This window comes from Macrobrachium nipponense, chromosome 21, assembly GCF_015104395.2.
Source record: "Macrobrachium nipponense isolate FS-2020 chromosome 21, ASM1510439v2, whole genome shotgun sequence".
Taxonomy (NCBI): Eukaryota; Metazoa; Arthropoda; class Malacostraca; order Decapoda; family Palaemonidae; genus Macrobrachium; species Macrobrachium nipponense.
This window is the reverse complement of record NC_087212.1, coordinates 59,919,474-59,944,335: the sequence shown is the minus strand read 5'-3', so window position 1 is coordinate 59,944,335 and position 24,862 is coordinate 59,919,474. Positions and strand designations below refer to the sequence as shown.

The following is a 24,862-nucleotide window of genomic DNA, read 5'->3' as shown; positions in this document are numbered from 1 at the left end:
GTCTGATTTAGGTACATTACGGTTTTGCTATACCCACTAAACAATTCCTGGATCTAGTTCGACTCCTAGTGTCCTCAAGTCTTTTCTTTTAACAATCAATGATTTAGGCAAAAGTTCGGTGTTTAAACAGTCTTCTTTGTCTCCCATTCTTGCCAATTTATGCATGGAATTTGTTGAAACTGAAATTCTACAGAACTGTGAACCTTCACTAAACCCATTTTTTGGGTAAGCTACGTGGATATTTTCATTATTTTTAAAAGTAACCCTTCAAATTTCGACAATTTTCTTCGGTACGTTAATGGAATTTTGCCCCCTATTCAGTTCACAGTAGAACATGAAACGGATGATACATTGCCATTTTTAGACATTGAGTTACCATGACCAAGTAACTTTCACCTTTCAATTTACAGTATATCATAAAATAACCAATGCAGAAACATATAAATTTTTTCTCCTGGCACAATAATGAAGTTAGAATCAACATCTTGGTCAATTTTGTTTTGAGAGCTTTGAAAATCTGCGACCCCAACTTCATTGACATAGAACTTAAACACACCAAAGATGTTTTAAACAAACTTTGTTACCCTGAACAGTTTATTAATAACACTTTAAAAAGCCAGAATATTGTAAATAGATTCCTCAAAAGAAAAAGACAAAAAAGATATTTAACACAAATTGTCTTGTGCTCCCTTTAATCCACACTAAAACAGAATACGGAAAACTGTAACAAAAATCAGTGATAAAATAATATAGTCTATAATTATAATAAACCATTAAAAGACATACAACAATAGTACAACGAATCACAATAAACATGTTGGTGTTTATGAAATGACAATTTGTCTAAAATTGCATTTTTCCTAACTATACAAACCTGAGGTCCTTTTACAATAGGAAGGTACTAGCGGCAGCTGGATAGGTCGTAAGCTTTCGAACAAGGGGTTCGGTAGTTAACTGCTTGTCCGACAGGCGCGCGCGCGCGACTGGGAGGTAAACAAATCACTTTTGCTTTTGGCCCAAGCAAAAACTGCAGAGTGAGGGGTGGCATGAGGTGGGGCTATGTGTAAAAGGACCTCAGGTTTGTATAGTTAGGAAAAATGCAATTTTAGACAAATTGTCATTTGTTCCGACACGGCATACAAACCTTCGGTCCTTTTACAATAGGAAGACTCACTTCTTGGTGGGTGGAATCTGAGTCTTTTGTGAACAGACTGGTGTTCGCCCAACCTTGGAAGCCTCCCTGGTCGTAAGAGCGATGGGAGGGATCCAAGCCTCTGTCCGATTGATCGGGGTGTGCACCGCAGGATCAATGGTCAGACCTCTGGACCGAGTACTAAGAGAGAGGCAAGCGTATCTCTTCGTACCAGCAATGTAAGAACTTGTTCCTGTACAGACAAAGTTAAAGTCATGGTTTTGACTCTTGTAGGCATCCACTTCCCCCCTTGTGAGAAGGAAGTGGTGGATATTCTGCTCCCATCCCTCGTGAAAGGGATAGGATGGGGCTCTGTCATATAGCTCACCGGCATCTCGTCCTTATCCAGCAGGGTGATGACCGTATCCCTCTACCACAGGTAGAGGGGAAGAAAAAGATAGAAAGAGAAGCCAGTCACTTTCTCATCACTATCTATTCATACAGTCACACCAGGACTCGATGCTGTTCAGCCTGCTAGGGTCTGGGTTAGCTAGACGACGTGTTGAGCAGCCACCACGGGTCCTAAGGAAACCGATCCAAGGACCTATGGCAATATCCAAGAGGTATAAGGAAGTTGCCGGTGGTCTGGTTGTACCAGACCCTGCCTTCCATACCTGCGCCACGGAGAAGTTCTTACGAAACGCCAACGAGGGGCCAATACTTCTGACTTCGTGAGTTTCTCGGACGGGACGTACGGATGTCGTCACTACCATCAGCCTCATACGCCCTCCTGAAGACCTCACGCAGCCAGGACGAAAGAGTGTTCTTGATACTTCTTTCTTGTTGACCCCGTTGCTAACGAAGAGGCGTCGACACTCAGACCCGAGGTGTCGAGTTCTCTTCAGATAGCGCCGTAGCGTCCTCCCAGGACAAAGCAGCATCTCATCCACATCATTATCTGCATGACGCTCCCGTACTCTCTTCGCCGATGCCAGGTCCAGCAAGACGAGGGTCATTTGAGTTCCCTGGGTTGGCAAGACCTTTGGAAGCTGCTCCTAAGCAAGGAGATCTCGAACGAGTTCGAGATGTCCAATCCGTCAGTTTCAGGAGGAGCGACAAGGCGGCTCTGTATCCTTTGACTGTGGGAACTTAGAGGAGCTTCCTCGGCGAAGAAAAAACGAGGAAAACCGCTACCTGCTGAAGAGTGGCTCTGAGAAGAGATAGGCCCCGTCTACGACACCAACCACCGAAGACGGCCGACTTCCCCTGGTACACAGCTGCAGAGGACTGACGGACGTTTCCAGCCATCTCTGTTGCTGCGCTACGAAAAAAGCTTCTCGTTCGCAAGAGAAGGTGGATAACAGCCAGCCGTGAAGACGTAGGGACTGGACTGCTCGGTGGTACCGCTCGACGTGCTGGCTGCCGAGAAGGTTGTGCCAATGGGGAATCTCTCTCGGTTCTCTTGCGAGAAGAGCCAGCAGGTCCGGATACCAAATGGCCTGTGGCCATTTGGAAGCCATCAGGATCATCCTGAGATTCGGGATGACCAGTGCTCGACTGATCACCTTGCGAATCAGGCTGAACGGGGGAAAGGCATAGGCGAAGAGGTTGTCCCACGGGTGTTGAAGAGCGTCCTCTGCAGCTGCCCATGGATCCGGCACGGCCGAGAAGAACACCTGGAGCTTCCTGATGTGCCGGATGGCGAACAGATCCTCGACTGGTCGCCCCCACAGGTCGAAAGAGCCTTTCCGCCACGTCCTGGTGTAGAGACCATTCGGTCCTTATCCTGATCCCGACGGCTGAGCGTGTCTGCTACTACATTCCTTTTTCCCTGGAAATGTAGCGTGCCGACAGCTCTATTGAGTGTGCCTCGGCCCACTCGTGCACCTGCCGAGTCAACTGATACAACGGGAGAGACACTAGGCCCCCCGTTTGTTGACGTAAGCCACCACCGTGGTGTTGTCGTACATCAACACCACTGAGTGTCCCATCAAGCGGTCCTGGAACTCTTGGAGAGCAAGGAACGCTGCCTTTAGTTCCAGTACATTGATGTGAAGGTGCTTGTCGTTCTCGTACCACACTCCTGAAGTCCGCAACTCTTCCAGGTGTGCACCCCCATCCCTCGGTCGATGCGTCTGAGAGCAGCTGCATGTCCGGGGGGAGAGTGCGCGGAGGCACTCCTCTTAAGGGGTTCCTGTCGTCCAGTCACCTGGCTAGGTCCTGCCTCACCTCCTGTGTCAGTGACCATGGAAGGCTTGGGGGATCCGTCGCCTGTGACCAACTCTCCTTTGGTCTCCCTGAAGAGACCGCATGTGAAGACGCCCGTTAGGGACTGGCTTCCCGAGTGACGACAGGTGTCCGATCACGACTTCCCCCCCCCTGCCATTGCTGAGCTACCTGTTCCTGCCGAGACAGGAACTGGTTGGCTGCCTCCCTGAATCTGCTACCGTGTCGATCAGCATACCCAGGTACTTCATCCTCTGCTTGTGCTCGAGATTGGACTTTTCGAAGTTCAGAACGATCCCCAGATCGCGACAGAACTCGAGCAGTCGATCCCTGTCCTGTAGCAACTGCGAGCGGTAGCTCGCCAGGACTAACCAACGTCGAGATACCCCATCAGACATATCCCGTGCGAATGGCCCCAAGCAGACACCAGAGTGAACACTTGCGTGAACATGTGGGGCGGTTGAGAGACCGAAGCAACGTGGCCTGAGCTGGTACACCGTCCCGTCGAGGATGAAGCGGAGGTACTTTCCGAAGGAACTGATGAATGGGTATTTGTAGATACGCATCCTTTCAAGTCCACTGAAAGCATGAAATCGTTCTCCCTGATAGAGTCGAGCACTGAGCGTGCCGTCTCCATCGTGAACCGGGTCTGGCGAACCAACCGGTTTGGTTTGGGGGAGAGAGATCTATCACTGGGGGCGCCAGCCTGTCGTAGACTTTCCACCAGGAAGAGTCGGCTGTAAAGCCCGGTGACTGATCCGTACCGATTTCTACAGTTTCTTCTCTTGCTCAGCATGGTCTTGATCTCCTGTCTCAATGCTACGTCCTTCGATGCCCCTGGAACGTACGCCTGCTGATGGACCGGGTCCCAATGGCTGGCCAGGCACCCCCCCACTTCCTGGCAGCAGGTGAGGGGGAATGCCGTCCTTCCACTGTGAACGTCGTCTGGTTGGGGCTGATCGAGACCTGACAGGAGAGAGCCGATACCGCTCGACTCATTCCAGTCCTCGTCGAGGTCGAAACCTCAGGAGGACCGAAGGGATATATAAATACGATGTCCGAAGACACGTAGAAACGCCTCTGTCGCAGTAGAGAGGTGAAGGAGCTTGTTTCGACCGTCCAGAACCGAGAGAGCCTTCTTGTCCGGAGACGAGAGACTACCTGGCTCAACCCAGTCGGCAAGCTCCGATCGCGGCAGACCCACCGTCGATTTGGATTCCCTCTCGGGCCCCAAAACGACTCGAGCCGAGACGTGGCTCTGCTGGTGGGAGCGGCGATCCTTCCCCGAGGTCATTGTGCTGACGAATCAGCGCCGTAACCTCGGCCCAAAGTTCCTCTGGATCTCGGAAGTCACAGATAATTGCAGAGTGGGACCGTTAAGCCCTTCGAACAAGAGCATATTCCGAGAACCTTCCTCCTAAGAAGGGGAACAGCGACAGCCCTCTCGGTCTTCTCCATTCACTTGCGCATACGTCCTGGCGGTCCAGAACCGTGCCTGGCACGTAGGGCGTCGTGGTGGGATCATGAGGGGCGCACCCCCTCACGATCACTCTCAATCCTCGCTCCTCCCGGTGTAACCCGAGGAGTTGAAGGTACGGGAGAGGCAGACCTGACGCTCCCTCGTCGCTCGCTGGCAGAACCAGCAGGCTTGGAGGGCTGCAGGCGATCGTCAACCCGCGGTGACGATCGAGCTGCAGGCCTGGTCGAACCGTCTCGCTGTGGAGAACGGCTGGACTGAGCACAGCGGCCCCGATCTCGAGTGTCAGAAGAGCTGGTGCTGGTTGCCGTACCCGATCGCTCTCTGTGAGAGCGACGGTCAGGCGACCTGCAGGCTCCACTGTCGCAGTGAGACCGGTGCTTGTCCTCACGGCACGTCACGTCGCTGGTTCCAGCCGTGGCTGGCACGCGAACGGAGGGACCTCTTCCCAGCCTCAGCCCGTGGTGGCGGTCGTCAGTCCCCGGGTAGCCAGCTGTTCACCGCGAGAGTGAGAGCTGGTCTGGTGAGAGTCGCATGAGCGGCTGTCACCAGTCTTCCGCCCCGTGCCGTGAACCTGACGCTGAGCGGACTCAGAGGTCTGGTTCCTGGCTGCAACGGTCGCTGGTAGGCGACCGTACATCGGTACCTCCCGCGAACGAGAGGCCGAGACGGACCCTGATGCAGTGGCAGAACCACTGACACCAGGCGAGGAAGTACCGGTGTTAGCCGGTACCCTCTGTCCCGTAGTCTTCTTCCTTGCGGAAGAAGAGACGGGCCCCGCTCCCGAAGGAGCAGGAGGACCAGCGGAAGGAACCCTCCCGTCCCACCAGGTGAGACGGGTCCCGAGAAGCTCCCGAGGAAGCTTCTTAGGAGGGAGGAGGCGACCTTCTTCTTCCTCGGCTGTAAAGCCTTAGAAGTCGAAAGGGAAGAGGCGGCGGCCGACGACGATGAAGAAGATGAAGACGACGACCACGACACCTTCCTCCTCTTCTTCGTCAGCTTCCTCAGGACAGACGTAAGATCTGCTATCCAGGGCGGAGCCGGGGCTGCTGTAGCCGAAGCCACAGGCCCGGACGCACCCTGTACAGACAGACCAAAGTCTGGGGTAGTACCACCACGAACAGGGACGACATCAGCAGGTATGGGCATCTCGGGAACAGCAGGCACGGCCAGCACATCATCGGTAGGGACAGCCAGCGCAGCAACGGCAGGAACAGCCAGCGCAGCAACGGCAGGGACAGCCAGCGCAGCAACTGCATGGACAGTCAACCCAGGAATCGGCAGGTACGGCAGGCAGCACCGGAAACACAAGTGGAGCAGCAGCCAGCAACATCCTGGTACCGGCGGCAGGTCCAGGGGCGAAGTTCTAGCGGGCAGCGGAAGTGTGGTCGCTGCAGCGCCGGCAACCACGAGCGGCGGCGGCACGCCCCCCTCTCGGTACGGCGAACGGCACTTCACAGCGGCTGTAGGCAAGACTGTTACCACGTGAGGCGAGTACACCAGGTGAGGAGGGACGTCGTCACCTGGTTGCGTGGTCACCACTCCATGGGTGACCGCAGTAGGCCCAGACATAGAAACCGCAGCCTGGACACCAGCACGCTCTGCAATTGGAGGACGCCCATACCTCACCAAGGTCCACGCTCGCGGCAGTAGCACCTGCGGAAATAATAGTAGTAGCGATTAATGAGGGGGAAAATCCCCTCGTGCGGGGGTTTGATCCCTCCCTGAACGAGTGGAAGACCCCTAATACAATTGTACATCGGGCACCGAGCGCCCCTCCCCCGCGCTCGACGGATCGGCGAGAGAGAACGCCGATAACCTCCCCCCCCAAGGGGAAGAGCCATCTGTGGAAACTGAGCGGGGGGGGGGTCTCGTTCCCCACCCCCGCACAGTACCCATGTACCCAACAACAAAATAAGAGCCCTAGAGCAATCGTGCCATCGGCACGAATACAAGGCATAAGGATCATTCCCTGACTGAGCGGAACTTGAACCAAATAATATTGATGCAATCAATAATAAGGAACAAAATGAAGATGCATCTTGCAAAACGATTCACTTCACAATGAATAAGTGCTCGGATCGAGCGCATTTGCGCCCTCGGTACCGAGCGCAAGGTGAAAGGTTTCATTCCTTACCTTTATGGATCAAGGTTCTGGAAACCTTGATCCATAATGAATTGATGCAATCAACAAATATATGAAAATGAAAAGACTACTGTGCTTGCGATTTCACTTCATACAAATAAAAAAGGGGAGGGGAAGGATCAATTCCCGTGAATAGCGGAACATTGATCCCAGTCAACAATGCAATCTCAATAAAAAAATGAAAATGAAAAAGAACTGCACTTGCGATTTCACTTCATTCAAAATAAAAAGGGGGAAGGATCAATCTCCGGGCAAGCTCGGAAAACTGATCCAAAATGAGTATTGCTACAATAAAAAATAATATATGAAATGAAAAAGAATACTGTACTTGCGATTCCACTTTCATACTGAATAAGTTTCCGTGCCGAGCGCATTCGTTCGCAACGGGCATACAGGTCAAAAAAACAAAAAAAAATATAAATGAAAAGAGCACTTACTTACGATTTTCATCTACACATTTCCAACCCAATATACGCTCGGAGCGAGCGCTCCCGCCCTCGGCACCGAGCATACACAATACGAGGATCATTCTGGGAAAATGAATTCCCGCAATTACGCCCTTCAGTCCGGTACTCGGGTAATCGGAGGGCGTTGTGAACCAAGATCCTTTAATTCACAATTGAATTCAATGAAATGATTGTACTACAATTCAGTTTCACTAGATACATAGAAAAAGAAAAACACAATCATGCGAAAGCAAACGACGATGAAGCGGGCAGAGAGCGATGATACACGTCCACACGCCAGCAGGCCGAAAGCAAAGTGATTTGTTTACCTCCCAGTCGCGCGCGCGCGCCTGTCCGGACAAGCAGTTAACTACGAACCCCTTGTTCGAAAGCTTACGACTATCCAGCTGTCCGCTAGTACCTTCCTATTGTAAAAGGACCGAAGGTTTGTATGCCGATGTCGGAACAAATTCCCTGTTCAGAATGTGACTAAATATTTTGGGGGAAAGTGGTAGAGGGTTGCCCACAAGAATTGGGGAACACCAAAGAGCATACCAGTTGCATGCTTGATCACCATATAAAATTGGGCAGAATCTAAAGAAATTTTTAGATATAAGATGTTGGCATAAGAAGACTAGTGGAGAGTGCAGCGATAGATAGTGGTTTATCTATGGAAGGCAATAAATCTTTCACACAGGAATATAAATTCACCAGCGATCTTATTTCCAGGAAATATATTAAAGGTTTAAAGAATAAAGACCCTTATGATAGTATTCGTCTTTTTAGCCATATCTGATGCTGTGATTGCCTGCCTCTCTCTCTCTCTCTCTCTCTCTCTCTCTCTCTCTCTCTCTCTCTCTCTCTCTCTCTCTCTCTCTCTCTCATTCAGGTAACTGCTGAAGACCATCAAAACGACCGCATTGGGCAAGGACCAATTAGACGTTCCAGACGACTGGTTCCACAGTTCATAAACGAGTAACTTATTTTGACTCTTTTTATGTTTACTTGGATAGAGTGCTACATCAATGTGTCAGATTGAAAAGGGGAACCGAACAGATTCCGAAAGCTATCCTTACTGTTTTAAATTTAAATATATGTACATTTAATAACTTTGGATTTGTTTCTTCACTTGAAGACTCATGCTACTCTGAGTATTTTTTCATTATTATTATTATTATTATTATTATTATTATCCCATCATTACTATTAATATTTGAAAATATTAATAAACAGTTTATACATGCACCATAAAAATTCTCTCATCTCAGTAAAAGAGAGAGAGAGAGAGAGAGAGAGAGAGAGAGAGAGAGAGAGAGAGAGAGAGAGAGAGAGAGAGAGAGATTATTTTTATTATGTTATTTAATTTACATATACAATCTTGAAAAACTATAATTAGAAAAAAGTTAACCATTTCTGCTGAGTTTCTCAAGGATTTGAAAATGTTTTTGCGCTCACATTTCCATGAAAAACTTGCATATGATAATTAGTTTAGGTTGCAATGAAAAAGTTTGCACTATCTGAATTTTGTACAACTGGAATTGCATAAGGCTGAGGTATTACTGTATATAATATTACCTAACAGAGGCACCATTAACCAGTTATTGGCGCCATAACAACCATAAATATGACAATTTGACGAAAATTGCATTTTTCCTAACTATACAAACCTGAGGTCCTTTAACAATAGGAAGGTAACTAGCGGCAGCTGGGACGGTCGTAAGCTTGAACAGGGAAGAACGTAGTTAACTGCTTGTCCGATCGTGCGCTGCGCGCGAGAGGTGAAGAATCACTTTTGCTTTTAGGCCCATGCAAAAAGTTGCAGAGTGAGGGGTGGCATGACCGGTGGGACTATATGTAAAGGACCTCAGGTTTGTATAGTTAGGAAAAATGCAATTTTTGACAAATTGTCATTTGTTCCGATACGTAATACAATCCCTCGGTCCTTTAACAATAGGAAGACTCACCTATTGGTGGGAGGAATCTGAGTCTTTTTGGTGAACATACTGGTGTTCGTCCCAACCTTGGAATTGACTCCCTGGTGTAAAGAGCGAGGGGAGGTGTCCAAGCCTCTGTCCGATTGATCGGGGGTGGGTGCACCGCAGGATCAATGTCGACCTCTAGCCGAGTACTAAGAGAGAGGCAAGCGTATCTCGTTGTAACCAGCAAGCAAGAACTTGTTCCTTTACCAAAGGCAACATAAAGTTATGGGTTTGTCTCAAGTAGGCATCCACTCCCTCCCCCTTGTTGGAGGAAGTGGAGGATATTTGCTTCTATCCCGAACCCTAAAGGAAATAAAGGATTAGTATTGCTCTGTCGAGTAGCTTACCTGCATCATATTCCTTTCCAGCATGGTGACGACCGTGACCCTCTGCCCACAGGTAGAGGGAGGAGAAAGATGGGGAAGAGAAGCCAGTCGCACTCTTCATTCACACATTCATTCTTAGTCACACCAGGAATCGATGCTGTTCTGCCTGCTCGGGTGCTAGGTAAGCTTACACATGTTGAGCAGCCACCACAGGTCACCAAGGAAAAACTTATCCAAAGGACTTGTGGGCAATATCCCGAAGGTTTAGAAGGACGTAAGGTAGTCTGGTTGGCCCAGACACCTGCCTTCAGGACCTGCGCCACGGAGAAGTTCTTACGGAACGCCAAAGAGGGTCCAATACCTCTGACTTCGTGGGCTCTCGGACGAAGGGTACGGGTGTTTGTTACTACCATCAGCTTCGTACGCCCTCCTGCACCTCATGCAGCCAGAAAGAAGCGTGTTCTTGGATACTTCTTTCTTGGTAACCCCAATGCTAACGAAGAGGCGTCGACACTCAGGCCTGAGGTGTCGAGTTCTCTTCAGATAGTGCCGTAGCGCCCTCACAGGACAAAGCAGCATCTCATCCGTATCGTTGTCGGTGAAATCCATTAGGGAGGGGAACCATCGTGAAAGAATCGAACCTGTCGTCAGGGATCGACGGATTTCTGAGTCTTAGCTACGAAGTTCGGGATGAAATCGAGCGTCACAGATCCCCATCCCCTGGTATGTTTAACGTTGAAGGACAGACCATGAAGTTCCCCTACTCTCTTCGCCGATGCCAGGCCCAGCAAGAAGAGGGTCTTGAGGGTCAGATCCCTGTCTGACGACTCTCAGAGTGGCTCGAAGGGTCTTCGAGTCAAACTCCTAAGGACGAGAGCCACGTCCCACTCAGGGGGCCGGGGCCGAAGTTCCCCTAGGTGGGCAAGACCTTTCGAAGCTCCTCATAAGCAAGGGAAATCTCGAACGAGTTCGAGATGTCCAGTCCCCCCTCAGTTTCAGGACAGGCAGAGCGGCTCTGTATCCTTTGACTGTGGGTACTGAGAGGAGGGCTTCTCTTGGCGAAGAAAAACGAGGAAATCCGCTACCTGCTGAAGAGTGGCTCTGAGAGGAGATAGACCCCGTCTACGACACCAACCACAGAAGACGGCCCACTTCCCCTGGTACACAGCTGCAGAGGACTGTTGGACCATGTCCAGCCATCTGTTGCTGCACTACGAGAAAAGCCTCTCTGTTCGCAAGAGATGGTGGCGATACAACAGCCAGCCGTGAAGTTGTAGGGACTGGACTACTCGGTGGTACCGTTCTACGTGTGGCTGGGCTAGAAGGTTGTGCCAATGGGGCATCTCTCTTGGTGCTTCCGCAAGAAGAGCCAGCAGGTCCGGATACCATACGGCCTTCACCAGGATCATCCTGAGATTTGGAGTGGCCAGCGCTCGGCTGATCACTTTCCGAATCAGACAGAAGGGAGGAAAGGCGTAGACGAAGAGGTTGTCCCAGGGGTGTTGAAGAGCGTCCTCTGCAGCTGCCCATGGGTCCGGCACGGCTGAGCAAAAAACCTGTTTTTTTTTTTTTTTGGTGTCCGGGTGGCGAACAGATATATGACTGGACGCCCCCCACACAGGTTGAAGAGCCTTTCCGCCACCTCTGGGTGTAGAGACCACTCTGTTCCTATCACCTGATCCTGACGGCTGAGCTTGTCTGCTACTACATTCCTCTTGCCTGGAATGTAGCGTGCTGACAGCTCTATTGAGTGATCCGTGGCCCACTCGTGCACCTGCACGGTCAACTGGTGTAGCGGGAGAGACCCAGGCCCCCTAGGCCCCAGCCTTTTGACGTATGCCACTACTGTGGTGTTGTCGCACATCAACACCACCGAGTGTCCCACCAAGCGGTCTTGAAACTCTTGGAGTGCGTAGAATGTCGCCTTGAGTTCCAGAACATTGATGTGAAGGTGCTTGTCGTGATGGTCCCACACACCTGCAGTCAGCAACTCCTCCAGGTGTGCGCCCCATCCCTCGGTTGATGTGTCTGAAAACAGCAATATCTCCGGGGGAGAGAGAGAGAGAGAGAGAGAGAGAGATGAGAGAGAGAGAGAGAGAGAGAGAGAGAGAGAGAGAGAGAGAGAGAGAGAGAGAGAGAGAGAGAGAGAGAGAGTGCGAAGAGGCACTCCTCTTAAGAGGTTCCTGTCGTCGAGCCACCAGGCTAGGTCCTGCCTCACTTTCTCCGTGAGGGACACGGGGAAGTAAGGTGGATCCTTTACCTGTGACCAACTCTCCCTTAGTCTCCACTGGAGAGACCGCAGGTGAAGAAGTCCGTGAGGAACTAACTTCTCGAGTGACGACAGGTGGCCGATCACGACTTGCCATTGCTGAGCTGCCTGTTCCTGCCGAGACAGGAACCGGCCGGCTGCCTCCCTGAATCTGCTGATCCTCAAGTCTGCGGGGCGGACTTGAGCTGCTACCGTATCGATCAGCATACCCAGGTACTTCATCTTCTGCTTGGGTTCGAGATCGGACTTCTCGTAGTTTATTACAATCCCCCGATTTTGACAAAACTTTAGAAGTCGATCCCTGTCCTGCAGCAACTGCGAGGACTAGCCAATCGTCGAGATACCTCAGAAGACGTATCCAGTGCAAATGGGCCCAAGCAGACACCAGAGTGAACACTCGCGTGAACACCTGTGGGGCGGTTGAGAGACCAAAGCAAAGTGCCCTGAATTGGTACACCGTCCCGTCGAAGATGAAGCGGAGGTACTTTCTGGAGGACTGATGGATGGGTATTTGGAAATACGCATCCTTCAAGTCCACTGAAAGCATGAAATCGTTCTCCCTGATGGAGTCGAGCACGGACCGTGCTGTCTCCATCCTGAACCGAGTCTGGCGAACAAATCGGTTCAGGGGAGAGAGATCTATCACCGGGCGCCAGCCCCCCGATGCCTTCTCCACTAAGAAAAGGCGGCTGTAAAAGCCTGGTGACCGATCCTCGAAGATTTCTACAGCTCGTTTGGTCAGCATGGTCTTGATCTCCTGCCGAAGAGCGTCGTCCTTTGAAGAACCCTGGACATAAGTCTGAAGATGGACCGGGTTGGAGGTGAGGGGTGGCCGAGATTCGAAGGGTAGTAGATATCCCTCCCGAAGGACGTCTACTATCCAGGTCTCTGCACCGTAGCGCTGCCAAGTTGCCCAGTGGCTCGCCAGGATCCCCCCACTTCCGGCAGCAGGTGAGGGGGAATGCCGTCCCTAGCGTTTCCCGCCTCGCTTCGACTTCTTCTCACCACCTCCTCGGGGAAAGGAGGGCTGGGAGGAGGGCTGGTTACGGCCTCCTTTAGCAGAAGTTGAAGCAGCAAGAGTCTTTCCTATTGGCTTCGATGGAGCAGCCGTCTTAGCAGCCAAGGAAGCGCTAGCTAAACTCTTAGGCTTAGCCGCAGTAGCTCGAGGTTGCCCAGAAACCTTCGAGACTGCCTGGTGAACCAGACTGTCACTGTCATTAGTGCGCCGTCTCTCCACCGCAGCGTCCACCATCTCTTCAGGAAAGAGAGAGGAGGAACTCTTGATAGGTCCATTGCGAAGTCCATTTACCGCCTCACGCCCAGTCCCCTTGGCTACTCATGTAAGGACTGCGTCTCTACGACGAAGCACCAAGTTGGCCCACAGGTTTGCCGTCTGATGGGCGAGGTAGGAGAAGGCCCTACCTCCAGACTGGCACAGTCTCCTGAACGCCGGGTCGTCTTCGAGGGCAGAGCCCCCAGAGTCGGCCGCGACTTTGGATACTGTGAGGGACCACAGATCCAACCAAGAGACTGCCTGGAATGCTGCCATAACGGTAGATTCCAGGCCGAGTGCCTCCTGCTGCGAGAACCAGAGGTTCTTCGACAGGAGCTGCTGCAGGGACACACCTGGAGTTAGCCTAGCTAGCTCCGGGTTAACTTGTTTGGGCGGTATTGGATCTTCCGATGGCACTTAGAATTTCCGCTGTCGCTGCAGAGGAGGAGGAAGTAGCTTGGAAGACCGTCCTGACTTCAGTGAGTCCTCTCGTCCTGAGACGAAATTCTCCACTTGGTCAAGGACTGAGTCTGCAAGCTCCGATCGCGGCAAACCCACCGTCAATTTGGGTTCCCTCTTCGGGCCCCAAAATGACTCGAGCCGGGACGTGGGCTCGGATGGTGGGAGCGGCAATCCTTCCCCCAGGTCGTTGTGCTGACGAATCAGCGCGTTAACCTGGGCAAAGTTCCTCTGGATCTCGGGAGTTACAGCGTCCTGAGGAGTAGGACCGTCCAGTCCCTCCAACAAGAGCAGCTCCCGAGACCCTCCTCCTTCAGAAGGAAGAACAGCAACAGACCCCTGATGGTCTCCTCCAGTCACTTGCGCGTACAACCTGGCTGGTCCTAAGACCATACCTGGCACGTGCGGCGTCATGACGGGATCGTGAGCGGCGCACCTCTCACGATCACTCCTAGCTACCTCGCTCTTCCCGCCGTATCCCGAGGAAGTTGAAGGTAGTGGAGAGGCAGACCTGATGCTCCCCCCCCCCGCTTGCTGGCAGGACCAGCGTACGTGGGGGGCTGCAGCCGATCACCAACCAGCGGTGGGGATTGATCTGCAGGCCTGGCTGTGCCGCTCACCTGTGGCGAGCGGCTTGACTGAGCACGTCGACCCCGGTCCCGTGCGTCAGACGAGCTGCTGCTGGTCGCCCTATCCGCCCGGTGCCTGTGGGAGCGGCGGTCAGGTGACCTGCAGAGCTTGCTTTCGCGGTGAGACCGGTGAGCGTCCTTGCGGCACATCAAACCGCTGGTACCGTCGGTCGAGGGGACCTCTTCCCAGCCTCAACCCGTGGCTGGTCAGAGACCGTCACGTCAGCCTGAGGTACCGGCTGGTCGCTACGAGAGCGGCCGCTGGCCTGGCGAGAGTCACCTGAGCGGCTCTCGACAGTCTTCTGCTCCGTGCCTCGGTCTTGACGCTGAGCGAACTCGGGCGTCTTAACTTTGGCTGCACGGTCTCCCAAAGGAGACCGTACACTCGGAACTTCTCGCGGACGAGAAGCCGAGCCGGACCTGACTTAGCGGCAGAGCTGCTAAGGTCAGGCGAGGGAGTACCAGCGGTAGCTGGTACACCCCTGGTCCCCGTCGTCTTCTTCTTCTCAGAAGAGGAGATGGGCCCCGTTCCTGAGGGAACAGGAGGACCAGCAGAAGAACCCCCCGTCACACCGGAGTGAGACGGGCCCTTCGAAGGTCCCGAAGGAGCCTTCTTAGGGGAGGAGGAGGCAGCCTTCTTCTTCTTCGGTTTGGAAGCCTTAGAAGTCGAAGGGGGAGAGGCGGCAGCAGACGACGAAGAAGACGATGAAGACGATGACGACACCTTCCTCTTCTTCCTCCTCTTCTTTGTCAGCTCTCTCAGGACGGACGTCAGGTCTTCCATCCAGGCTGGAGCCGGGGCAATTGCCGAAGCAACACAGCCCGACTGCACCTGTCCGGAAAGACCTGAGTCTGGGGCAGCACTTCCATGACGAGACGCGACGTGGGCAGGGGCAGGCACGGCAGTTACAGCAACAGCAGGTACAGCAGCAGTAGAAGCGTCATGAGCGGCTGGTCTCACAGGAGCAGCGCTAACGGCTGGGCTAGCGTCAACAGGTATGGCAGGTACGGCATCATAGTCAGGCGTCCCAGGCGTCTTACACTCAGCCACCGTCATCCTAGGAACAGGCGGCAGGTCCAGGGGAGAACTCTTTGGGCAGCGGAAGTCCGTGGTCGGCAGCACAAAGAAACCAGGTGGAGGTGGCACGCCCCTCCTTGGCACGGCAGCGATCGGGGTCACCGAAGCAATATGCGGCGTATATACCAGGTGCGGAGGGGCAGCATACCCTGGAGTCGTCAAAGTAGTCGTAGTAGTGGTCACCACTCCATGAGTGACCACTGCCGACCCCGCCAACCGCTGAATCAAGCCCTGGATACTGGGGGCGCCCTGCAGTCCCAACGACGCCCACACCTGCCCAAGGTCGTCACTCACAAAAGGCACACCTGAGGGAGGAACACTCGGGTCAATTAGAGGGGCACCCTCACGCCTGGGGGAGGACGAACCCCACCCAGAGCGGACGGAAGACCCCGAATACAATTGTACATCTGGGTATCGGGCGCCCTCCTCCACACTCGACAGATCGAATGAGGAGCAGGACTCCGAAACCGCCCCCCCCCCCCCCCCCCCACCCCCCCCCCCCCCGGCAGGGGAAGGCGCGAAACGTGGGGGCTGAGCCGGGGGTAGGAAGGATGACGAGGTATCCATCACCAAAGGAGTCGCTGGAGAGCTTTCCGACGACTCCTTGGCTGGCCTACGCCTCTTCCTACCCTCATACAGCACCCACTGCGCCTCAGACCAATTATTACACACATTACATGGATCGGTCCGAGAGCATTCTCGCCCCCGGCACCGAGAACACAATTCATGTGGATCAATTTCTGGGAAAGAGCGGAAGCCGCCACATTTACGCCCCTCCAGCCCGGGACACACTCTACGGGCGACTGGGGGCGCGGCGAAAGCTCCATTTCCAGATCCATAATAAAAAATTCACTTCACAATGAAAAAATGAAAAGAGTACTTACAATTTCAATCACTACCAATCAAACAAACCAGCAAGAAGGAATTGTAAACATTCAAAGCACACGACGAAATAGCGGGCAGAGAGCGATGACGAGCACGTCCTGTCACACCACGGCCGAAAGCAAAAGTGATGCGCACGATCGGACAAGCAGTTAACTACCGTTCTTCCCTTGTTCGAAGCTTACGACCGTCCCAGCTCCCGCTAGTTACCTTCCTATTGTTCTAGGATCGAGGGTTTGTATTACGTATCGGAACAATTCCAAGTTTCAATTAATGGCGGTTTTCACTTATCAGCAACCCCGCCCACCTATAACCGGGGACTTGCGCCTGTAGTGGAAGCTATTCTCAGGAGTCTCCCTAATTGCACTTCTTTATACTACATACTTGTTTGTTTGTTTGTATGGTGCTTTTACGTTGCATGGAACCGGTGGTTATTCAGCAACAGGACCAATGGCTTTACGTGACTTCCGAACCACGTCGACAGTGAACTTCTATCACCAGAAATACACATCTCTCACTCCTCAATGGAATGGCCGAGAATTGAACCCGCGACCACCGCCGAGGTGGGACGCTAATACCATACCAACCACGCCGCTGGATGGAAGTATGATATTTAGGGCTAAAGCCCAGGCACTGGGGCCAAGAAGGCCATTCAGTGCCGTAATGAAGGTTAAATAAGTTGAATTATGGTAAATGAAATAATGAATTAGTGAAGGAAATGATTTATAAAATTAGATGTGGCTAATAAATAAATTAAAAATATGAATTTTAATGAATTGAGTAATATATATTAAAAATAGTTTAATGTCTTTAAAAATCTGTATATGATATATAAAAATTTATCTAAATATTATTAAAAATTTTATACACTTTAAAAAGGAGATGAGAGCAGAAATGTCTGCTTCATCTCCCAAGATATTTGAGAGGGATTTACCCTGGAAATATCTTTCCCTTTGGTTAAAATATCTGGGGCAAACCATCAAAATGTGCTCCACTGTTAGTATCTCGTCACAGTAAGTACACACTGGTGGGCTGCTTCCTTCTAAAATAAACTGATGGGTTAAATAAGTGTGCCCAATCCTTAACCTCGTTAAAATAACCTCTGCTCGTCTGTCAAGCTGGAATGACGAAGGCCACGGCTGTATATTTTTCCTAATACTTCTATACTTACTGTTATTGGCAAGAAGAGGAGAAGTCCACCTTTCTTGCCATTTACTTCATACATAAGACCTAATAGGACAACCACGCCGCTGGAGTGCTTATACTACATACTGTTGAGAAAACTCATACACAGCAAAAAACTTCGACTCACTTGATCTCGCAGCTCATTTTCATCATAGGCTTCTAGGTCACCTTCTTCTAATTCAAGTTGATCTTCACCTCTTTCCTCCTCATCCTCTGACACTTCTATATCCTCATCAGACAACTCAGCTTCCTGATCCAAAAAATCTGCTCGAATACCACTGAAATAGATGAATGGAATTCAGAACCTTCATACGTACTGGACAATATTCATAAACACTCCAGTGAATTTCTAGGCATTCACAGAGGTCAAAATCGCAACTTATATCTTCAACTGGGCTACATATTTATAAAAATGAAATATTAAATGCATAAATATTTTGTAAGTTCCCATATAAAATGTTTCGATGGTTTTTTAAACTTGTTAATTGTATGGTCTGCAACAAAATCAACATACAGGCGGCCCGCGGTTAACGGCGCAATCACTCAACGGCGAATCGGTTTTACGGCGGTCGTCAAAAATATTCATTAAAAAAATAAGGCATTTTAAAGGTATCTTTACGGCACAAATTTCAGTTAACAGCGCCGCTGTCTAACGAGTTCATACATATGTAGAAATGCCGTTCAGACCATAAAGGTTATGCAAATTATATTAACAAATTTTATGGAGTTCTTACGTAGGTATTAGGGTAAAATATATGCCTCTGACGCCGTTCTATGCCGAAAATATCGAGTTACATAAGTGCAAATTTAGCTATGGATGTGTCGATTCATTTATTGTTCATGCTTTTGTTTAAAATGTGTATGAAAATGTATTACGTGAAAGGCATTTTTATTTCTGTACAGAAATATGATACAAAGGCAGCTTTTGAAACTGCCCTTCACGTTTTCAAATACGATGTTTTTTCATGTTCTTTCTTGTAAGCCGCCGCCTGCCGCTCTTCCGAAAATATCGATTTTAAAAAAGTGCAAATTAGCGATCGATGTGTCGATTTTATAAATGTTTATGCTTTTATGTTTAAAATGTTTATGAAAATGTATTACGAATAGGGTATTTTTATTTCTGTGCAGAAATATGATACAAAGGCAGCTTTTGAAACTGCCCTTCACGTTTTCAAATACGATGTTTTTTCATGTTCTTTCTTGTAAGCCACCGCCTGCCACTCTTCCGAAAATATAGATTTAAAAAAAAGTGCAAATTTAGCGATCGATGTGTCGATTTTTCAAATGTTTATGCTTTTATGTTTAAAATGTGTATAAAAATATATTGCGTAAAGGTATTTTCATTTTTGTACAGAAATAAGATACAAATTAAGGCAGCCTTTGTAACTACGCTCCACGTTGTCAGGGGATGTTTTTTCATGTCGTTCTTGTCCGCCAGTTCCGAAAAATGCATTGTTTTATTTTATTAATTATGCATCTTTTCCATAAATCCTTTAAAAGTTATACATTATTTCACTGTATCCAAGAATATTGTATGTATTCTCATATTATTGTATTTTAAAATACTACGGCAAACTTAAGCCCGTATTCCGCGGAGCGGCCAATGTTGTGGTTTGAAATCAGCTGATGAATACGAGTCTGTTTCACCATAACGCAATTCTGAGCGAATGCTCTTGCTTCTAGTTAGCATAAACGAATATCTAGATACTTGACTTATATGAGACAAAGTTATTTCTCCTTATACAGCGTGTTTTTAGGTGGAAATATTTATTGAATATGTCTCGTTGTGAATGTGAACTACTATTTTTTTCGTTAACAGATTACGTTGGCGGCATGTTTATTGCGTAAAAAATTACGTGATTCCGTTCGCAATACGTAATCCTTTATATCATCTTAATACAAACTTTACGTTATTTATCTTATATCGGCGTGAAACCAACAGTAAAATGTGTTCTTTCAAGCACAGTAGTTTTCATTAAAATGATTTTATCCCAATTTTATCTACAGTTGTGTGTGTGATGGCAGACGTTTACTGCAGTTTTATCCTTGTTGCCGATGTACGATAATAGTCATTAGCAGCTTGAACAGTTTTCTCAGCTTCAGTTATAACTAGGTTTAAATTTAACGGTATATTTCCCGATTGATCTTTAATCTATATTGATCTCTGATCTATAGCGAATAAAGTTATTACATTAAGATATCTCAGTTCTATTCTATACATAACGCCATTTATAACAAATACGGCAATGTTGCACTGTAGTACGATGATCGAAATACAAGCCAAACGGATGTTATCCAGTTCGGTTGTACTTAGAAAAAAAAAAAAAAAAAAGTAGTTTCTCGTTCGGTTGCTCATGGCTGTACACGTTCACGCAATGAGTATAACGTTAAAACCATACTTTCATCATTCTCTTTTGCTGTTATTGAACTTATGTAACTAGAAGATGGATAAAGTTAGGCCATTGTAATTTGATCTCTCATAAAATCGAACTATCGTAAGACTAATGATCGTAACCTGAACACTACAGCTACCTGTACACTGTATAAACTTTATTATATCTTTACATACTCTAGACACACACATGTACTGTACAGTAAATTCTATAGTACTATACTGCATAAAATATACTTATTGGGCCGTTGTGGGATTACGGCGCCTTTGACTGGTCTTAGAGTTTCGAAAGAAGGTGTGCGGCGGCCGTAGGCTTTAAAATCGCTTGGCGTCGGTGGCCAGGAACGGAACCCCTGCCGCTAACCGAGGGCCGCCTGTACAGGAAAAAAAAAAATACAATAAAGTCTTAATTGAGCCAGTGTTCGGTGCACCGAGTGAGACCGTCTAGTTGAACAATATTAACAAAACAGTAAATGAAAGAACAAAGCTTTTCACCATAGAATTTAGCACAAATGATTAACAAAATAATTTGTCATTGCGGTGATACACAGCTAACTTGAGGTAGAGGGAGGGAGCGTTCACATTTTTGAGGAATAACGAATGAATGACTTTAAGTTATCGTGCATTGTGGTATTGTTGAGGAGAGAAGAAGAGAGTAAAATCTTTACTATAATATGTGCGTAAAAGCAATACCAATTCACATAAAAAATAAAATGATTTTACAGTAAATTTATCATGATAAAACATGAAATGCATACAGTAAAAAAAAGAGAGAGAGAGAGAGAGAGTGTGTGTGTGTGTGTGTGTGTATGTGCGCTCTGGGATGATTATTCACCCATTTCTTTTCACTTAAACTCAATTTTCCCAAGTCAATTTTATTTTTGTTACGGTAAAATACCAATCTAGTGACAGATGCTTGTTACGATATTTTACTACTGTAAAAGTAACTCGGCTCTGTGATAAAACAAACTAGCGCCGCTTTCAGCTTCTGTATGCCTTCAATTGTTTGTTGAAACAGCTTCCTTGTGAAAAGTTATTTTCTCTCTCTTTCCTTTTCTTGGATTGTTAACTTATTACTTATTTATAACAAATATGGTAATGTTGCACTGTAGTACGATGATCGAAATACAAGCTAAACGGATGTTATCCAGTTCGGTTGTACTTAGAAAAAAAAAAAAAAAAAAAAAAAAAAAAAAAAAAAAAAAAAAAAAAAAAAAAAAAAAAAAAAAAAAAAAAAAAATAAGTCGTTTCTCGTTCGGTTGTTCATGGCTGTACACGTTCACGCAACGAGTATAACGTTAAAACCATACTTTCATCATTCTCTTTTGCTGTTATTGAACTTATGTAACTAGAAGATGGATAAAGTTAGGCCATTGTGATTTGATCTCTCATAAAATCGAACTATCGTAAGACTAATGATCGTAACCTGAACACTACAGCTACCTGTACACTGTATAAACTTTATTATATCTTTACATACTCTAGACACCCACATGAACTGTACAGTAAATTCTATAGTACTATACTGCATAAATATAATTTTACTTATTGCGCCGTTGTGGGATTACGGCGCCTTTGACTGGTCTAGAGTTTCGAAAGAAGGTGTGCGGCGGCCGTAGGCTTTAAAATCGCTCAGCGTTGAAAATCGCTTGGTGTCGGTGGCCAGGAACAGAACCCCTGCCGCTAACCGAGGGCCGCCTGTACTTGACTATTTCCAAGTCTTTCAAAACATTTTTATAAGGGTATTCAAAATTAAAAATACTACTTTTGACCTATATGGCAAATGACTGGATGCATAACAAAATGAAAAAAGAAAATGGATATGATAAAACTGGGCAAATACACTAATCAGCATCTTTTAAGCTTTTCCCTGATTCAAATGCATTCAATCACAATTTTTTTTTAGTGCAACAAGTTAAATATATATTTAAGTATACAAAACTGTAAGAGTGGATAAATCAGTAAATTGTGTGTTAAATTCAAGGTTGAATGCAGTGATGCCCAAGTGCACTGGAGTGGGAAGGAAAATACTACTGTAACAACCTCTGCTCAGTCAAAAATAACAATTTGTCGAAAATTGCCTTTTTCCTAACTATACAAACCTGAGGTCCTTTAACAATAGGAATGTAACTTGTGGCAGCTGGAACTGGTCGTAAGCTTCAAACAAGGGAGTTTGATAGTTAACTGCTTGTCCGACAGTCTGAGCACCGTGGGACTGGGAGGTGAAGAATCACTTTGCTTTAGGCCCAGGAAAAACAGAGTGAGGGGTAGCATGAGGTGGGACTATGTGTAAAGGACCTCAGGTTTGTATAATTAGGAAAAATACAATTTTCGACAAGTTGTTATTTGTTCCGATACGTAATACAAACCATCGGTCCTTTCACAATAGGAAGACTCACTTCTTGGTGGGTGGAATCTGAGTCAATGAACAGACTGGTTTTCGTCCAACCTTGGTTCCCTCCCTGGTCGTAAGAGCAGAGGGAGGGATCCTAGCCTCTGCCCAATGATCGGGGTATGTACCGCAGGATCAACGGTCAGACCTTGGACCCAAGTAATAAGAGGGAGGCCAGCATACCTCTTAAAACTAGCAAGCAAGAACTTGCTCCTATTGCAAGAGGCAATATGAAGTCATGGGTTTGTCTCTTGTTGGCTTCCACTCCCCCCACCCTCCCTTGTTGGGGGAAGTGGTGGATAATTGCTCCTATCCCTAATGAAAGGGATAGGATGGAGCTCGGTCGAGTAGCTTACCTGCATTGGTCTCCTGTTCAAGCGTAGTGACGACCGCGTCCCTCTGCTCACAGGTAGAGGGGGAGAAAAAGATGAGGAAGAGAAGCCAGTCACACTCTCATTCACTCATCCATTCATATAGTCACACAAGGATACAATCCGCTCGGGTGCTGGGTAAGCTACACAACCTGTTGAGCAGCCACCACGGGTCCCAAGGAAAATGTGTCCAAGGACCTGTGGGCTATATCCCGAAGGTAGAAGGAGGTGAAGGTGGTCTGGTTGGTCCAGACCCCCGCCACGAAGTTCTTGCGGAACGCAAAGGAAGGACCAATGCCTCTGACTTCGTGGGCTCTCGGACGAAGGGTACGGATGTCGTCGCTACCATCAGCTTCGTATGCCCTCTCCTGATCACCTCACACAGCCAGAAAGAAAGTGTGTTCTTGGATACTTCTTTCTTGGTCACCCCGGTGCTAACGAAGAGGCGTTGACACTCAGGCCTGAGGTGCCTAGTTCTCTTCAGATAGCGCCGTAGCGCCCTCACAGGACAAAGCAGCATCTCATCCGAAGGATTCTGAGTCTTCGCTACGAAGTTCGGGACGAAATCGAGCATCACAGATCGCCATCCCCTGAAATGCTTGACGTCGAAGGAAAGACCATGAAGTTCCCCTACTCTCTTCGCCGATGCCAGGGCCAGCAAGAAGAGGGTCTTGAGGGTCAGATCCCTGTCTGACGACTCTCGGAGTGGCTCGAAGGGACTTCGAGTCAGACTCCTAAGGGCGAGAGTCACATCCCACCCCGGGGGCCTGAGTTCCCTGGGTGGGCAAGACCTCTCGAAGCTCCTCATTAGAAGGGAGATCTCGGACGAGTTCGAGATATCCACTCCCTCAGTTTCAGGACTAGGGCCAAGGCGGCCCTGTATCCTTTGACTGTGGGAACGGAGAGGAGCTTCTCTCTGCGAAGAAAAACGAGGAAATCTGCTACCTGCTGAAGAGTGGCTCTGAGAGGAGATCCACCCCATCTACAACACCAACCACAGAAGACAGCCCACTTTCCCTGGTACACAGCTGCAGAGGACTGTCTGATGTACCCAGCCATCTCTGTTGCTGCTCGGCGAGAAAAGCCTCTCACTTGCAAGAGATGGTGGATAACAGCCAGCCGTCAAGACGAAGAAACTGGACGACTGACTGATGGTACCGTTCCACGTGTGGCTGGCAGAGAAGGTTGTGCCAAGGGGGAATCTCTCTCGGTGCCTGAGGCCATTTGGGAGCCACCAGGATCATCCAGAGATTCAGGGTGACCAGCGCTCTGCTGATCACCTTGCTAATCAGACAGAACAGGGGAAAGGTGTAGACGAAGAGCTTGTCCATGGGTCCGGCACAGCCGAGTAGAAAACCTGAAGTTTCCTGTTGTGTCGGGTGGCGAACAGATCTACGACTGGACACCACCACAGTTGAAGAACCTTTCCGCCACGTCTGGGTGTAGGGACCAATCGGTTTCAATCACCTGATCCTGACGGCTGAGCTTGTCTGCTACTACATTCCTCTTGCCTATAATGTAGCGAGCTGACAGCTCTACTGAGTGAGCCACAGCCCACTTGTGCACCTGCAACGTCAACTGGTGAAACGGGAGGGACACTAGGCCCCCCTATTTGTTGACGTATGCCACTACTGTGGTGTTGTCGCACATCAACACCACCGAGTGTCCCATCAGACGATCCTGGAACTCTTGGAGAGCAAGGAACGCTGCCTTGAGCTCCAGTACATTGATGTGAAGGTGCTTGTCGTGATGATCCCACATGCCTGCAGCCTGCAACTCCTCCAGGTGTGCGCCCCATCCCTCGGTTGGCACGTCTGAAAATAGCAACATCTCCGGGGGGGAGTGCAGAGAGGCCCTCTTTACGAGGTTCCTGTCATCCAGCCACCAAGCTAGGTCCTGCCTCATCTCCGTGAGGGACACGGGGAAGTACGGCGGGTCTCTTGCCCGTGACCAACTCTCCTTTAATCTCCACTGGAGAGACTACAGGTGAAGACCCCCGTGAGGGACTAACTTCTCGAGTGATGACAGGTGGCCGATCACGATCTGCCACTGCTGAGCTGGCCTGGTTCCTGGCCGAGGACAGGAAACTGGTGGGCTGCCTCCCTGAATCTGCTGATCCGCGAGTTTGAAGGGAATATTTGCCCTGCTACCGTATCGATCAGCAAACCCAGGTACTTCATCCTCTGCTTGGGCTTGAGAT

The 24,862-nt window shown here is 49.0% G+C and overlaps 2 protein-coding genes across 2 annotated transcripts in view; one reads left to right on the top strand and one right to left on the bottom strand.

Annotated features, from left to right (window-relative positions):
* LOC135197488 (claspin-like) overlaps positions 1–24,862 on the top strand; it is a 269,392-nt gene that overhangs the window by 42,817 nt on the left and 201,713 nt on the right.
* Positions 666–24,862, bottom strand: part of LOC135197633 (claspin-like) — an 85,300-nt gene continuing 61,103 nt past the window's right edge. Inside the window, exons 10-11 of the mRNA XM_064224652.1 lie at positions 17,635–17,785; positions 666–701 (exon numbers count right to left, since the gene is read on the bottom strand). Of these exons, the coding sequence (XP_064080722.1) occupies positions 666–701; positions 17,635–17,785 (187 nt within the window). The remainder of the gene's footprint in view (positions 702–17,634; positions 17,786–24,862) is intronic.